Source organism: Colobus angolensis, unplaced genomic scaffold, assembly GCF_000951035.1.
Source record: "Colobus angolensis palliatus isolate OR3802 unplaced genomic scaffold, Cang.pa_1.0 Scaffold13, whole genome shotgun sequence".
Taxonomy (NCBI): domain Eukaryota; kingdom Metazoa; phylum Chordata; class Mammalia; order Primates; family Cercopithecidae; genus Colobus; species Colobus angolensis.
The window spans coordinates 6,239,846-6,257,351 of NW_012114252.1; the positions used below are offsets into that span (position 1 = coordinate 6,239,846).

Below are 17,506 nucleotides of genomic sequence, written 5' to 3' on the forward strand. Positions count from 1 at the left end.
TGTTTGGGCTTTGCTTTTTGAGTCAATGAAATTCTTTTAAATAGGTTAAGCAAATGTGCATTTATCGATATGACAGATTTACTTAATTCAAAATTCACAAGAGACAAAGTAGGACATTATAATAAAAGGGTTCATTCATTGAGAATCTATGAATATATCTGACATCAGTTTTCCCAAAAACAAAAAGCATATATTGACAGAATTGAAGCAAAAAATAGACAGCAGCATAATAGTGGCAGGATACTTCAGTATCCCACTTTTAGTAATGAATAATAAAACAAGATAGAATATTAATAAGGGAACAAAAAACTAGAATGCACCATAAAACAATTACACCTAACAAATGTATACAGACAGCAGAGTACACATTCTTTTCAGTAGCTCATGAAACATTTTCCTAGATAGACCATATGTGACACCACAAGTCTTAACAAATTTTTTAAAAGTGAAATTTTACAGACTATGATTGATGGCCCAAATGGAATAAAACTAGAAATCAGTAACAGAAGGAAAACTGAAAAATTCACAAAATAAGAAAATCAGACACCACACTCTCGAGCATGCTCTTGTTGAAGGATCGGAAGACATAATATTGTGAAGATGGCCGTGCTGCCCACAGTGACCCACACGTGCAGCGTGCCTTTCAGTTCCCAATTTTACTTTTCTGAAAATAGAAAAAAACCCACAAAATTACATGAAATCTCAAGGGACCACGAAAAGTCTGACAATCTTAAAAGAAGAAAAATATTGGAGGCATTACACTTAATAATGTCTGAACACCAAACAAAGCTACAGTAACCAAAGCACTTTGGCATGGGTATAAAGGCAGGACATCAAAGCAATGAAGCAGAATGCAGCACACGTCTCATCTCTTGCATACATGCTCAAGTGAGTTATTTGCACACCATTTATTGAAGCATTATCCACAAAAGCCAATAGGTGAAAGCAATTTAAACTTCCTTTACCGAATGAGTGGATACATATACCTTAGAATACAAAAAAATGGAATATTACTCAGCTTTTAAAAAGCAGGAAGTTTTCTAATATCTACCATAAAGACAAATTTTGAGGACATTATGCTAAATATAATAACCCAGCCACACACAGAAAAATACTGTATGAATCTACTTACATGGAATATCTAAAGTAGTTAACACCCTTAAAAAGAGAAAATAGAATGTTTGTACAGTAAAAACGTTGAATTGAAAAACACCAAAATGTGTGCCCTTTATGAATGTGTAGTCATAGTTGAGAATTGTAGCTATCTAGAATTATTTTTTAGTAATACACTGTGTGTGTTCAGTATTTTTTTGTGAAATTTTTTCTGCCAGTGTATATTCCTGTGTCTCATGTTTTACGATAGGCTATGTCACATTGTGTTGTTTTTATTTATGTATTATAATTTTGTATGCCAATATTCGACTCTGTAAACATTAAGACAGTGTTTGGACAGAGTCAGATATGGATCAGTCGTACATCTGTTGTCAATATAATTATTTCCGTTTTTGTTTTCCTGTATAACTATTACTCCTATTTTATGACTTGTATATTTGCTTTTTTTTGGTTGGTGGTCAATGGTTTTAATTGTAAAAAATACATAATGAAATTTATAATCTTTAATATTTTCAACTATATACTTAAGTATATTGAAACTGTTAGCATAGTTCTAGAACGTTTTTATTTTTATAAAAGTAATATGCAATACACATGAATCTCAGGCTTTTAAAACTCTCTCTTTCATTTTGTTAGATCCTTCATTTTTCTCTTCCCCCTTGTCCTCCTCCTCGTTTTGTCTTCATGTCTACGATAGTTTTGATTTGTTCTTATTTTTCTTGAGTCCTGATTGCTCACATTTTTACCTCCTCGTCATCTTCTGGTCTCTTTCCTGAGTTCTGATTCTGCTTTGTGATTGCCCTTAATGGAAGTAATGAGATTAAGTTACATAATTCGTCTATGATGCTTGCCCAGAATTTTCTTTGGTTTTGTTTTTCTGATGGCTATTCAGAAAATAGTATTCTTTGGCTATGTTTTTCTGATGCATGTTCATTAGATAAGTTTTACATGTTCTTTTCCTGATTTGATTTTTAAATATCTTTTAAGTGATACTATGCGAGGTAAAAAAAAAAATTATTACTCATCATAAAATGAGTTGGAGTTCACTGTCCTAGCTGTCTGTGGTGCTAGTCCTCTGGATGTCAGTTTTGTTTCTTTGTTTTCTGCATGTAAGGCGTGCTGGGGCCAGGGCAGCCTTCTTAGTTAACAATCGCAGTACTCTCTGCTTTCCTGTTTCCACAGACATTCTGCTTCCTGCTAAAATGATTTTGCTGTCTAGCCCTGCCCTCTCTACTTCTTTGCACCAAACCATGGCCAGGAGGTCATCTGCCGCCAGCCCCACTCGCCCCTCTACCCCCTTCCTTTGCTGCACCAAAGGGTGTTTGTTTTGCATTTCAGGATGAGCCCCTCACCTTCAGGGAGCATAGAGTTGCTGTTTTCTGGGATGCGCCGCACAGGCTGTTTCGCTGTTCCCTCTCATTTTATTCTCTTCTTTACCTCTGTCTTGCGCAGTAAGGCCTCTGCTTTATCTCCCCTATGTGCACTCTAGATTTCCTGGTTCTTGTAATATGCAAGGGATACAGTTTGTCACTTCAGGCTAAGCCCATACTCCTAGAAGGTATATTTTGTCAGCATTTCTGGGATCTTTTACCATTTGGCTTTCTCACTATTTGCTTCCCCCCTCGTCTTAGGTTCACGGCTGATATTACCACCTTTTAGCAGCCCTTGTCCAGTTTCTTTGTACTGTTTTGCTGAAAATGGAGTTTGGAGCTGCCCTGTCTGTTTACCTTGTTTCTTTTGTGTACGATGCGGCAGGAGAATGTTGGTGTTCCATGGGGCTTGTTTATATTGGAGGTCGGATGTACTATATTCTTTCAAAGGATCTCTTTGCATTGAGAGTAGACTTTTAGGGGAATCGGGTGGAAGCTGGGAACACCTGTTGGGAAACTGTTTTAATGATTCAGGTGAATGGTGGCCTGTGTCACAGTGCTAACTATGGAAATGCTGAGAAGTGGTTAAACTATGGCTATATTGTGAAGGAAAGCTGATTTGGAACTTGCTAATGGATTGGCCGCGTGAGAGAGGGAATCACTTGTAGCCGTGTGCACCTGTCTTTCAAATGCTGGTCTGTGCTGGGGAGCTCAGGGCAGGCCGTAAGTGAATAGGACCTGTTCACTGGAGAACGTCCCTGGTGGCACTTGCCCAGCTGCCCTGGTGAGCCCTGCTTCATTCATTTAACTGATCAGAGGGTCAGTAAAATGATCTATTTAACTTTGGTTTTCTGGGTGGGACCACTGTTTGTTCCAGGTTTGTTGTAGAGGTGTGCGTGCCCTACAGGGGCCCTCCACAGGCACACCTTTCACTCTGCTTATAGTAGGGGTTAATGCTGCAGCTCCATATACAGGGGCCGGAGCCGGCCCAGCCATCCTGTAGTCATCTCATGGACTATCCTGACAGTTGCCTTATAGCTACTTCTGCTTGCCAAACTGAGGGTCCTTGGCCAAAGATAATGGCTTCCAGATCTGCCAGGGCCTGTTATAGTGTGCGCTTACATTATGGTTCTCTCTACTTAGGTTTATTACTAATGTGCTCCCACTTCCTATCTTCCAGAAATTTATCAAAGTTGCTGGTCTGCTGTTGTCTTCAGTGCTGCTATGGTTATATTACTTTTCGTCATTTCGGTGGCAAGGAGGGTAGGCAAACGTGTGTGCTTACGTCTCCCATCCTAAGCTAGTGATTTGCATTGCTCCTTAGGAATGTGAAGGGAATATAGAAGAAAAGTAATTTGGGATAGATAAGATTTTTTAGATTCAGAGGTTAGAAAATGAATTGGCTAATATGTAACATGGTATTCTTTATCTAGGGCTGACATATGTCTGGCTTATTCTAGTTTTCATAGCTGTTCAGTTATGGTGATGGGATAAACATTGGATGGGGGTGTGTGTGTGTGTTTTTATACTTTAAGTGCTGGGATACATGTGCAGAATGTACAGGTTTGTTACATAGGTATACACATGGCATGCTGATTTGCTGCACCCATCAACCCATCATCTACATTAGGTATTTCTCCTAATGCTATCCCTCCCCCAGCCCCCCACGTCCCCACAGGCCCTAGTGTGTGATGTTCCCGTCCCTGTGTCCACATGTTCTCATTGTTCAACTCCCACTTATGAGTGAGAACATGCGGTGTTTGGTTTTCTGTTCCTGTGTTAGTTTCCAGCTTCATCCATATCCCAGCGAAGAACATGAACTCATCCTTTTTTATGGCTGCATAGTATTCCATGGTATATATGTGCCACGTTTTCTTTATCCAGTCTATCATTGATGGACATTTGGGTTGGTTCCAAGTCTTTGCTATTGTGAACAGTGCTGCAATAAACATACGTGTGCATGTGCCTTTATACCAGAATGATTTATAATCCTTTGGGTATGTACCCAGTAATGGGATGGCTGGGTCAAATGGTAATTCTAGTTCTAGATCCTTGATGAGTCACCACACTGTCTTCCACAATGGTTGAACTAATTTAGTCTCCCACCAACAGTGTAAAAGTGTTCCTGTTTCTCCACATCCTCTCCAGCATCTGTTGTTTCCTGACTTTTTAATGATCACCATTCTAACTGGTGTGAGATAGGATCTCATTGTGGTTTTGATTTGCATTTCTCTAATGACCAGTGATGATGAGTTTTCTTTCATATGTCTGTTGGCTGCATAAATGTCTTCTTTTGAGAAATGTCTGTTCATATTCTTTGCCCACTTCTTGATAGGGTTGTTTTCTTATAAATTCGTTTAAGTTCCCTATAGATTGTGGATGTTAGCCCTTTGTCAGATGGTTGCCTGTTCACTCTGATAGTTTCTTTTGCTGTGCAGAAGCTCTTTAGTTTAATTAGATCCCATTTGTCAATTTTGGCTTTTGTTGCCATTGTTTTTGGTGTTTTAGTCATGAAGTCCTTGCCCATGCCTATGTCCTGAATGGTATTGCCTAGGTTTTCTTCTAGGGTTTTTATGGTTTTATGTCTTACATTTAAGTCTTTAATCCACCTTGAGTTAATTTTTTTTTTGAGATGGAGTCTCACTCTGTCGCCCGGGTTGGAGTGCAGTGGTGCGATCTCAGCTCATTGCAAGCTCCGCCTCCCAGGTTTATGCCATTCTCCTGCCTCAGCCTCCCGAGTAGCTGGGACTACAGGCGCCCGCCACCTCGCCCAGCTAGTTTTTTTTTGTATTTTTTAGTAGAGACGGGGTTTCACCGTGTTAGCCAGGATGGTTTCAATCTTCTGACCTCGTGATCCGCCCGTCTTGGCCTCCCAAAGTGCTGGGATTACAGGCTTGAGCCACCGTACCCGGCCCACCTTGAGTTAATTTTTGTATAATGTGTAGGGGTCCAGTTTCAGTTTTCCGCATATGACTAGCCAGTCTTCCCAACACCATTTATTAAATAGGGAGTCCTTTCCCCATTGCTTGTTTTTGTCTGTTGGTTTTTTTTTTGTTTTTTTTTCCTAGATTGTCTCTTAGATTGTGGAGTCTGAGAAAGTGTAATTTAAATGGCCTGTCTAGTTATATCTGTGGGAAGTCTTACATCATCCATACTTAGGTTTCTAATTAGTTATCTGCAATTATGTGAATATAGGAAACAACCTATAATTTTACATTTTTGTCTTATATTGGGAAAATGTGTTCACCTTATATTCTAACACAAATACGATACAAAAGACTGCTTTAGGGAGATACCCTGAACATGTAAGAATGAAAACATGTTTTAAATGTAGAGTCTGCACAAGTAGCAAAATTGTGTGTATACTGAAACATTTTCCTGTTGTATTCCTTCAAGGTCTGTTTCCTTACTAAGCTGTGTGTTGTGCTATGGGTGTTAGTTGTAAAGTTAAACCTTACTACTATTTATGATGGTTTTGTTTTTATACTAAATTGGGAGAAGTTTTTTACGTCCCGTGGGTTGGGCCGTAGTAACATTTAGTTTAATGATGCACTGATGTGAGAATTCACTTTAGGATAAAAGATGGAAGGGTCCCCTTCCCCAGTGCCACACGGCCAAAGGTGGTGGCGGTTCGTTTTTCTATGCAGTGTGTAGCCTGTCAAAATTTGTTAGTCGTGTTGTAGGACTCTTTCCTTAGTTCAGCTAAAGACGGGGGTCCCTTGTCACACAGCCACGAAAAATTCGGCTCACAGACAATTTGAAGAGGGCAAGATTTATTGGGTGAAAAGGAAACAGGGACTGTCTACAAGGCCAGAGTCCCAGCTAGTGTGCTTCCCACCTTACAGATTGAATTCCAGGTTCCACCCAGGAAGAGGAGGGAGGGGCCAGGCTCCTCCCCGCTGCAAAAGGTGCGAACTTCCCGAGGCTCCACCCCAGTGCAAGTGCGCACTCCTCCCTGCGTGCAGGCCAGGTGGAGTTTTTCCGGGAACCCCTCTGCATTTGGCTGTCTCAGTCTTACCCCAATATCTTTCTCACTTTAATCTGTCCAAGGTGCCTTACATTCCCTCTGTGTTCAGCTATTGCCAAGATGAGTGTTCAGATGTCTTTTCTCCTAGTGAAATGCATTTTCATAAAAACAAGAATTTGAACCCAGCAATCTATTATTGGAATTATCTATCCAGGGAGAATACTGAAAAAAATTTGAGTGGGGGCTTCCCTAGACCATCTCGATTTGGTGATCTGGTAAGAAGATACACAGGACTCAGCATATAGTTGTACTCAGGGCTTTCATTCCAGTGAAAAAGCAAAGTCAGCAAAGGGAAAAGGTGTAAGGGGGAAAATCTGGAGGAAACCAGACAGAAGATTCCAGGACTTCTCTCCCTGTGATGTCACAAAGGACAAGCTTAATTTTTCCAGCAATGAGAAATTCTACAATGTGTGAAATGTTGTCTACCAGGGAAGCTCGTTAGAGACACTGTACCCAGAGTTTTTGTTGGGGACTAGTCACTAGACACCTTCTGCCTGGCCTGCACCAAAATCCCAGACTCCCAGAAGGAAAGATGTTTGGCATAAACTATATTTTTCATACAAACAGTTCAGCCATGAGTCATTCCTACCATGGAATGTTGGGAACACTCCTGAAATCTGGCTTCCCAAACATCAGCAGTAAACCAGCCTTGCCAGCAGACTTTTCTAAGGACAGTAGTCTCAGGACTGCTGTGTTGACTCTCTTCTGCATGATACTAGATAACCAGGTGCCTTGTATTTTCCAAGCATTTAAAATACTGTGTATTAGCTGGGCGTGGTGGTGCATGCCTGTAGTCCCCGCTACTTCATGGGCCTGAGGCAGGAGGATGGCTTGTGCCTGGGAGGTCGAAGTTGCAGTGAGCCAAAGTGAGAGAGACTCCGTCTCTTAAAATTTTTTTTTTTTTTTAAATACTGTGTAATAAAACAAAAGATGTAATGTGGATAGTCACCAGACTCCCTGTACTGGGACTGTATGTGTTTTGTATTTTGATTGACACTTAGGTTTGTAATAGTGTTAGAGCCTGTGGGTTACTGAGTCATTCAGATTGTGGACAGCTCCTTCTGCTCCCTTTCTTTCTGTAATTTTTTTTTCTAGCTTCCTATTGACCAAACACACCTCCTGATCCCTTTCTAAACATCTAATTCTTCTGCACTATTGTCAATCCATAACTGACCAGGCAGATTTGCTTTATCACTGTCTTTGTTACACAGGAAAGAATCACTTCAGTCTTAATGGTGGTAAGATTGCTCTGGATAAAGTGCTGACATTAACGTATTTAGGTATGGAGAGATCATGCAGGAGGGTGGACAAGTAAACAGCAGTACATTTTGTTGAATGAGAATAATAAACTACCTAAACTCAGTTTTAATTATTATTTTTTTTTTTTTTTTGAGATGGAATCTCGCTTTGTCACCCAGGCTGGAGTGCAGTGGCGCGATGTCAGCCACTGCAACCTCCGCCTCCCGGGTTCAAGCGATTCTCCTGCCTCAGCCTCCCGAGTAGCTGGGACTTACAGGCATGTGCCACCATGCCTGTGTTATTTTTTTTTTTTTTTTTTTTTTTAAGTAAAGACGGGGTTTCACTATGTTGGCCAGGCTGGTTTTGAACTCTTGACTTAGTGATCCACCCCCTTCGGCCTCCCAAAGCGAGGAGATTACAGGCATGAACCCCCGTGCCCGGCCTCCTTTAAATATTCTTGATCAAAGTTACTAACGGGGTATCACTTAAGGTTTTTGGCAATAATGACCAAAGAGTGAAGGGGTTGGGGGATGATGACTTTAGCATCAATTTTACAGGATAAGAAAAGGCAACAAATTATAATTTGCCTTAACAATATTATCTTAAACATATTTTGACAGCGATTCAGGATTATGAAACTGCTCAGGAACACAATGAAAATGATCAGCAGATTCGAGAAGGTCTAGAGAAAGCACAAAGATTATTGAAACAGTCGCAGAAACGAGATTATTATAAAATCTTGGGAGTAAAAAGGTGAATTATTAATTTAAAATTTACTTTGCTATTTTTACTCAACTCTGTTTCAAAGTTAATCATTGCTCTTTTTCCTCTCTGATTCATTTTCTTTACTTATGTAATTTCAGTCATATGGATTAAACCCTAACAATCTTTAACAGTAGAAAGCTACTTTGAGTATTTTATAGGCAAGTTTCTTTGATAGAGACCAATAATGCAACCACAGAGAATTAGTAGGTGGCAACAAAGATGACACTGTAGCATGAATGGGTCCTAGGCCTAGATTTTTTAAGAAGGGTAAAGGGGTAGGAGTGAGCTTTCTTTTGGTGGGGATGGAGGAGGAGATGGAAAAAGGAAGAAAAAGCCTTCTCTAGGCCTAAAAATAAAGTAGTGCTTTCAGAATTAAGTCTGAAATTAAGATCTACCTTTATATAAAAGTACATACTAAGTAAATGATACACTCCCCAGTGGTTCGCTAAGTAAACCATCATCTTTCAAAATTTGGAATCTTTGTGCTTACTATTAAGCTAATGCAGAAGCATAATTGAAAGTGGCGGTCAGAGTCATATCTTTTTAATGCCAAGAATTGAATTTTGGTAACTCGGAAATTCAGAAAGTTAAAAAATTCATTGATGTACCTTAAAAAAGGGAAAATTCTAAAGATCAGGAGTGCTTTATTCTCAGTAATCTTAGTGAGTATCCAGGGAAGCCTGATGTCAGCTTTAATGATCATCCAGAACTGTATGCAGATCTTTGGTCTGTGATACCATTGGAACTATTTTATAGCACCAGTTTGTTAATTGCCAGTGGGATCTTAATCAGCTCTTCTGATTTTTATGATAGTATGTTAGACATTTCTCCACTAATTATTATTTTACCACACCTCAGAAATGCCAAAAAGCAAGAAATCATTAAAGCATACCGAAAATTAGCACTGCAGTGGCACCCAGATAACTTCCAGAATGAAGAAGAAAAGAAAAAAGCTGAGAAAAAGTTCATTGACATAGCAGCTGCTAAAGAAGTCCTCTCTGATCCAGGTATTATTCACTTTTATTCCTTTGACTCATCCTAGAGGTGGTGTTAGAAGCGAGGGTGGAATGCGTGGTGGGTTCTGCATGTGGGGCTGTGTAGGCAGTGACGGGTCCTGAGCCCGGTTCCAGAGGTCCAGTTGTATGCCTGCCCTCCTCATTCAGCCCTCTTATGCTCCTGTTGCAGGGTACAGTGGAAAGACCATCAAATGTGGAATCAGAGGGCCTGAGTTTGAATCTTTTTCCTACTCAAACAAGTTATCAGAACTTTTTGGTCTCAGTTTTTTTCAATACTGAGCATAAGAGGATCTCAGGTTCCCTCTAACCTCAAAGGCCAATGATGAATTTTCTCCACCAAGCTCACAGGAGCTTGATGAGGAAACCAGCTTGCCAGACTGGATTGCACTGAGTGGGAGAACAGCAGATGTCTGGCTTAGGGCCTGCTTTGCCCCATATCTGTTCACCAGGAATCTTGCCCTGAATCATATGATCATTAGATCAACAGGCTTATATGGGTGTTCTTTTTTTAAATTTTTATTTTTTGTAGAAATGGAGTGTCACTGTGTTGCCCAGGCTGGTCGTTAACTCCTGGGCTAAAGTGATCTTTCCAACTCAACTTCCCAAAGTTCTGAGATTACAGTGTGAGCCTCTGCACCTGGCCACGTGTGTGCTTTTGCCGTACACTAATATGGCCTGGAAATTTAATAAGAAGGAGACAGGCTAAGCATTGAGGTAATACTGGGCAATGCTTTGCTGTTGCCAGAGAATTTCATGTTAAGCTGACACTGCTTTTTTGTGGCCTTCCATGTCAGTGGGAGCCAAAGCTGTGATCTGAGCTAGACAAATTAAACAAAGGGAGGAAAGTTTTATATGTCAAATCTTTTTGGAGCACCTACTTATGCAGTGGAATTGAAGGTAAATGATGCTTTGTTTTCAAGTAATTTATAATCTAGTAAAGGAGAAATGCACTTCCCTTATTAAGTAGTATTGGATACATACTGTCCTGTTACTCAGCAAATATTGAGTGGCTGCAACCTGCCTTGAGCAGTTCAATCCTCTTAGTTTGTGCAGTGCACAGAAGTGATAGTGTATCAGACCAGGAGTCAGGATCTTCTTATGGGAGGAGGACTGAGGGGGACTTTGTGCTAAGTTTTAAGGTAGCAGGGAGCCAACCAAGGGGATGAGTGTCCTTGCACAGAGGCATGCACTGAGGAAAGAGCTGCAGGTCCTTTTTCTTACCTCTTGTTCTTATGTTCAGGATGAACTATCTTTTCTTTTAAAGACTTTAAAGTTTTTTACTATGCATATATCAAAATACATGTATCATATTTATGAATATGTTTAGTAGAATCACATGATTATGCCAATCTGAAACAATTTTCACTTGAAATAAATCTTGGCTATAGTTTTCTCATTGAAAAATAGTTACCTCATTCTTTGAAATGTGTACAGACCACTCCATTGAATTTTTAAGTAATTACATGATGTGGATATAGCTGAATTCACTTCTCTTTCCATTCACAGCATCCTTTCTCTGGGGCTATTATCACCCTCTATGCAGAGTTCTCTACTGTTCTAAGTGCTAACACTCTAGATTAATTTTGCCTGTGAGGTATCAAAGATACGGGGCCTGAGTCTAACTGCATTAGCTTTTGCAAAACAAAGCTGAGTTTCAGATCAACTACAATACCCACTTAGTTATTAATACTCAGCATAAGAGCCCTCCATTTTACTGGTGGGTTTCCTCCTCCTAAATGTGTGGTTTCAGATTAACCTCCCAGAATGAACTGGCTTTTCTCTAAGTATCTGAACCGCTAAAGGACAAGTTACTGTGAGAGAGCAAAGTGGGACTTGGGATTATTTTTGTATCTGCATTTTTTCTGCATTCTTTATTTTCCATTTATTAAAAAACCTAGCTATATGCTAAGTTTTTATTTTTATTAAGTTCAGGGGTACATGTGCAGGTTTGTTACATAGGTAAATGTGTGTTATGGGGGTTTGTTGTACAGATTATTTCATCACCCAGGTATTAAGTCTAGAACCCATTAGTTATTATTCCTGATCCTCTCCTGCCTCCCATCCTTCACCCTCTAATAGGCCCCAGTGTCTGTTATTCCCCTTTATGCGTCCATGAGTTCTCATCATTTAGCTCCCACTTGTGAGAGTATGTGGTATTTGGTTTTCTGTTCCTGCATTAGTTTGCTAAGGATAGTGGCCTCCAGCTCCATCCATGCCCCTGCAATGACATGATCTCATTTTTTATGGCTGCATAGTATTCCATGGTGTACATGTACCACATTTTCTTTATCCAGTCTATCATTGATGGGCATTTAGGTTGATTCCATGTCTTTTCTAATGTGACTAGAGCTGCAATAAACAGACACGTGCATGTGTCTTTATAATGGAACAATTTATATTCTTTTGGGTGTATACCCAGTAATGAGAGTGCTGGGGTGAATGGTATTTCTGTCTTTAAGGAATTGCCACTGTCTTCCACAATGGCTGAATGAATTTACACTCCCACCAAGAGCGTATAAGTGTTCCTTTTTCACCACAACCTTGGCAGCATCTTTTTTTAAACTTTTTAATAGCCATTTTTTATTTGCAATAATGATCTAATTATTTGCTCTAATGATCAGTGATGTTGAGCTTGTTTTCATATGATGGATGGCCACATATATGTCTTCTTTTGAGAAGTGTCTGTTCATGTCCTTTGCCCACTTTTTAGTGGAGTTATTTTCTTGTACATCGTAGACCTTTGTCAGTTGCATAGTTTGCAAAAATTTTCTTCCAGTCTGTAGGTTGTCTGTTTATTCTGTTGATAGTTTCTTTAGCTGTGCAGAAGCTCTTTAGTTTAATTAGATCTCATTTGTCAATTTTTGCTTTTGTTGCAATTTCACGATGGAAATGCCAAAAGCAATCTTTGCCCATGCCTGTGTCCTGAATAGTATTTGTCCAGGTTGTCTTCCAGGGTTTTTCTAATGGCTCTGAGGACAAGAGCTCTTTTTTCCTATCCCTGCAATATTCCTCTCTATTGCCTTCTCCCATGGCTCTGCATTGGTCTCTTTCTGCTCAGGGCTCAGAGGCCCCGCTGTGGGGGCACCAATCGCAGGGGAGGGAAAGGTGAGTCTCCTGGAGTCGTATGTTAAGGAGGCCCCTCTCCCCTCATGTCTGAGGAGCGTTACTGCTGTTTGGATTAAACTGAGTCTCTAGAATGCTCATTAGATGCTTGATGAGGTCATTGCCTTACAGACTTCATTTTGGGGATTAGGGTAGTCAGCTGGCTGTTTCATTGGAAGTATAGACCTTTGGAAGTTTCTTTTTCTTGAATTATTTTTTTTCCAAATAATTTCACTGGGTAGTTACCAAGCTTGGGTAGCTTCTTCTGGAGTGAGGTTTAGGGGCCTGAACCTCATCCTGTCTGTGGTGAATTTCTCCAGTCTGTGTCTTCTGGGTGGGAATGGGAGCGCCTGGATTGGAATGTCAGGCCCAACTCCCGATAACTGAGAAGCAAGCAGCTCCTCAAGCCCATCCACCCTCCTTTGCCCAAAGAAAACATCCCCCTGCCCCTATACCTTAGATATTATCTGGTTCTTAATTTTCTGATTTCTTTCTAGAAATGAGAAAGAAGTTTGATGACGGAGAAGATCCCTTGGATGCAGAGAGCCAGCAAGGAGGTGGCGGCAACCCCTTCCACAGAAGCTGGAACTCATGGCAAGGGTTCAATCCCTTCAGCTCAGGCGGACCATTTCGATTTAAATTCCACTTCAATTAAACCAACTGTTTTTCTGCTCTTCTTCCTTAATGTTTTTAAAGATTAAAAACAAAGAAATCTTCCTCCGGGACCCTAATGAAAAAAAAATTCAAATCTTTCAGTTTGTCCATGACCAAAGAGTTGCTATAATAGGAAAAAATCTGTTCTTATCCCTGTTAGATTTATGGTTAATGGGTTTGCAACAGCAGGGAGGCAAGGAATGGTTCCATTTCTGACAGAGCAGCCTGTATCTGTTTTATGCTGTCTGGAGGAAGTGGTCTGAGGCAGCCTCACCTGTGGACGTGCTCACGTATTCTGTATTTTTCTACACTGGAGCTGAGATTCTTCTCTTCACAGCCTTGCAGAGTAAGTCAGTGCCTACAAATGTAAGAAGGAGCTGTAATCTTCATGAGAATGGTTAGTATTCTTAAAGAGAACATGAACATTTTTGAGCTGTGCTTCGATGTGATCTAGTCACTTGTGAGTAGCTGTGAAATCTTTAGTGTGCATGTGTTTACACCTCTGTGGTCTGTCAACATGGCTGTCACTGAAGAAGGAGCAAGAGACCATCTTTTAGGAACCCTGCCACCAAATGATGATACATCCAGGCTTATACTTTGGATTAATGTTAAATGTACATTTTTTTGGGGGGGGGGTTCAGTACCTGAAGAATACTGAAACTTGAATCTATAAATTCCTATGGACCCTTCTAATATTAAACACAACAAATTAAAAGTTATAGGTAAAATAGGTTCAGATAAAATAGTGGTGGTATTTAAAATAATACTGCTGAAGTGCAGATTGAAATACTTTTAAACAACTGAAGTTCTGAGTTTTTATAGAGAATTTCATGTAACAAGACTGGCTTAGAAATGTAAAGTTACACAGTCAACATAAATAAATGCCATGGTTCTCACTTTTAAGTAAAGACTGTGGGCAGCTTCTCCTTCTCTTATACCAAGGCTTGACCTTATCTTAAAGGTCTGTGGTGCCTCCCACATGGGACTTGTCTGCTGGTGTGTGTTAAACGGTAGGCCTGCCCTGCTACCAGATCTTGATGCCTCTGATGTTCTCCTGCCCACAAGAAAATACAGGCTTGCAAGTTTAGTCAGGTCTGGCTGTATTTCCACTGTTGTTTCATTTAATAAGATGGCATCTCCTCTTGAGATATGTTCTTCTTACCTTTTAAGAAGCTACTATTTAAGAAGTGAACTATTCAGTCTTTGTATACTGAATGCTTTTTCCCTAAAAAAGTTACTTTAATCAAGAATATTGAAAATTTATGGAACTCTTGATGCTGCATTTGAAAGCTGAGGGAATTACTTTAGATAGGAATTGCTACCTTTATTCTGGAAAGGTTTTGTTTCTGCCTCAAAGCATTTTGAAGTGTTTTAACCATTAAAGGGTCTAATTTTTTTAATGAAATCAAGCATTTTAATTCACTGTGGGAGATATCCTGACCAGAGACATCCATAACAGCAAAGCACAAACCGTTTTCGTCTGTAGTCATATCCTGAAACATACCTGGACAAACTTTTAACTGGGAGACAAAAACCACATAGTTGAATTGAGCAAAACATTTAAGTGCTTTCTGCATCTATTTAGGAGTCTATTTCTTACCAATAAACTTCACAATGCATTTGGAAAACTAGTGAATACCTTGCAGCTTTCATTTTGCTTCAATGTTTCAATTCAAGCCAGTGTAAAAATAATTTCCAAGGCATTTCTATTTAGTAATCTCACTACTGGCTCTGTCAGCAATATCTTTTTCAGTCTTGTTCCTTTTGTATATGTCACTGACCTCTTTGAAATATAGTGATGGCTTTTACCTACTTTGAAAAGAATTTTCATATAGAATCACAAAAAAAGGAAATATCAAATCACTTGCCCTTCCACTTGGAGAGCACGACAGTTGCCAACAACAAGGGGTCAAGGGCCGCACAGGAGACGTGTCCGGGGCCTGGCCACCTCCCACCCGCTGCCCAGAGGCTTGTTTGCATTTTCATTTTTTCTCTGCTTGTAACAACCATAGTTTCAGTTCCTAAATTCTGATCATGGATTTAGCTTAGTCATCTTAACTGATGTGCAGAGTTACTTGCCTGTTGTCAGTGAAGAGAGAGAAGCAGCTCTGGTGCCACATGCCAGTGCCATGGAGGGAAATGAATTCTCTGCAATCTGTTGTTTTGCTGATTCATGATGAAAGTAACAACTGTTGAGTTTCAGCCTTGATGGCCATTGGCAATTTTCTGGTGTCCACCCAAATGGAAAGACAGTCACTCCCTGCTTCCCCTAAACTGTGACTGAGCAGCAGCCTGGATGTGTAAAGAGCTAGTCATTCGCCTTGCCTGACTGTAGGGTCTCATTAGCCATTGTAAAACCGTACTACTTTCACTTTCCTTTGTGGACTGCAGGTGTCAGGTAAACTTTTTTCTATTTTTTTTTTGAGACAAGAGTCTTGCTTTGTTGCCCAGGCTGGAGTGCCGGGACGCCTCCCGGGTTCAAGTGATTCTCCTGCCTTAGCCTCCAAGTAGCTGGGACTACAGGCGTGCACCACCATGCCTGACTAATTTTTGTATTTTTAGTAGAAACGGGGTTTCACTGTGTTAGCCAGGATGGTCTTGATCTCCTGACCTCGTGATCTGCCCACCTTGGCCTCCCAAAGTGCTGGGATTACAGGCATGAGCCACCGCACCCGGCCATCAGGGCTCTCTCAGGAAAAGTGAAATCAGAGAGGGGTACCCTAACCATAGCTCTGTTATATTCTGCTCTTCTTTCCTTTTTGGTGAGCTCCATGGGTGGAGTTATCAGTGGTCTGTAAGTTTGTGGATATTTGGCCCAGCAGGAAGTATTAGACACATCAGTCTAGAAGCACTGTGAAAAGTTCCAAAACGGGAGACAAAATTTAATCCATTCCTCAGTTCTGAAAGTTTGTGCTTTCTTACCATGAATAGATGAAAACTTGAAAAAAATCTTGACAGCTTACTAATGTGAATCGGATGTAACATACTACTAATTCTACAATGTCTTTAGTCAGTATTAAAAATCTTTTTTAAAGTATTGGTATGAAAACAAATTTTTGTTGCCCTGATGATGGAATTTTAAAACTACCCATAGTTTAGGAGAAAACATAACTAATAAACCACAATTTGAAATTGATACCATTTTCTACTCACCGTGGATGATGAAAAATTTCACCTTTAAATGGATCAGAAGTTGTCTTTGACATTTACCATGAAAAAACTACATAAAATGGCTCCCTGGTGAGGTTACAGACACAGGGCCCTGGTGATGGGCGTTGCAAAGTTTTCATTGAGCACACGGTAATGGTATAACCTAGAGAAGTTCATGCAACTTTGTTGAATGTAGTTGACTTTTCCAAATTTGTAATGGAAGAAGGCAAATGTTAATTTGCCAACAACTAATATCTTTTTCTAAATCAGATCATTCCTTTTTTGTTAGTGGCAATTTATCCTGTAATTTCAAATGACGTTAAGAAGTGGGATTATTTGGGGTTTTTTCTTTTTGTTTACAGAAGATCTCATTTGCTGAATGATTTAAGAGTAAAATTAGCCACTGCGTGGCTTTGTGTATAGTAACCGGTTTTGTTGCACTTGTCTGTGGCTGAAACACTTACCTGCAGTGGAAAGCCGAGCAAGGAGGAGGTCAACATTGGAGATGTTTGTGAAAATATTACTCTTACCATGAGGTTTTAGTTTGTTTTGAATGAGAAAAGACTAAGTAACTTAATCCATCTCAATGTAGTGTTTTAATAAATAAAAAAGGAACCTAATATTTGAAATGGGTCTCAGACATGTCTACAAATATGGGTACTATTTTTATGCCCTTGTATTTTCACATTTAATAAAAATATTTATGGTCATATCAGTATTTCCATGCTTTTGATTCATTTTTGTCCTTGAATATAAAATTCTAAGAAAGTCCACCTTAAGAAAAGTCTATTTCCAACTTTGCTTCATGCAAAATCAGTGACTGAGGTGACAAAAGGGCTCTTCCTTTACACAAGCTGACAGGGAAGGTCAGAACACACAAAGCAGACAGGGCTAAAACCTCTTAACCCTAAAAAGTCCTAGGACAACTGAGGACTTACTTAAAAGTGGACAATTCTTCCATTTCAGTACTATTAAAATGTAACACTTAAATTGGCTTTGTCTGAAGATTTTCTCTTTCATACCCCATTTGTACGTTTCTGTTAAGGTCCTAAGTTGGGAGGGAGGACACT

The 17,506-nt window shown here is 39.9% G+C and overlaps 1 protein-coding gene across 1 annotated transcript in view; it reads left to right on the top strand.

Moving 5' to 3' along the window:
- Positions 1 to 17,154, top strand: part of DNAJC3 (DnaJ (Hsp40) homolog, subfamily C, member 3) — a 107,032-nt gene extending 89,878 nt beyond the window's left edge. Inside the window, exons 10-12 of the mRNA XM_011933801.1 lie at positions 8,370 to 8,502; positions 9,373 to 9,521; positions 13,130 to 17,154. Of these exons, the coding sequence (XP_011789191.1) occupies positions 8,370 to 8,502; positions 9,373 to 9,521; positions 13,130 to 13,287 (440 nt within the window). The 3' untranslated portion in view covers positions 13,288 to 17,154. The remainder of the gene's footprint in view (positions 1 to 8,369; positions 8,503 to 9,372; positions 9,522 to 13,129) is intronic.
- Positions 17,155 to 17,506: the final 352 nt, after the last annotated feature.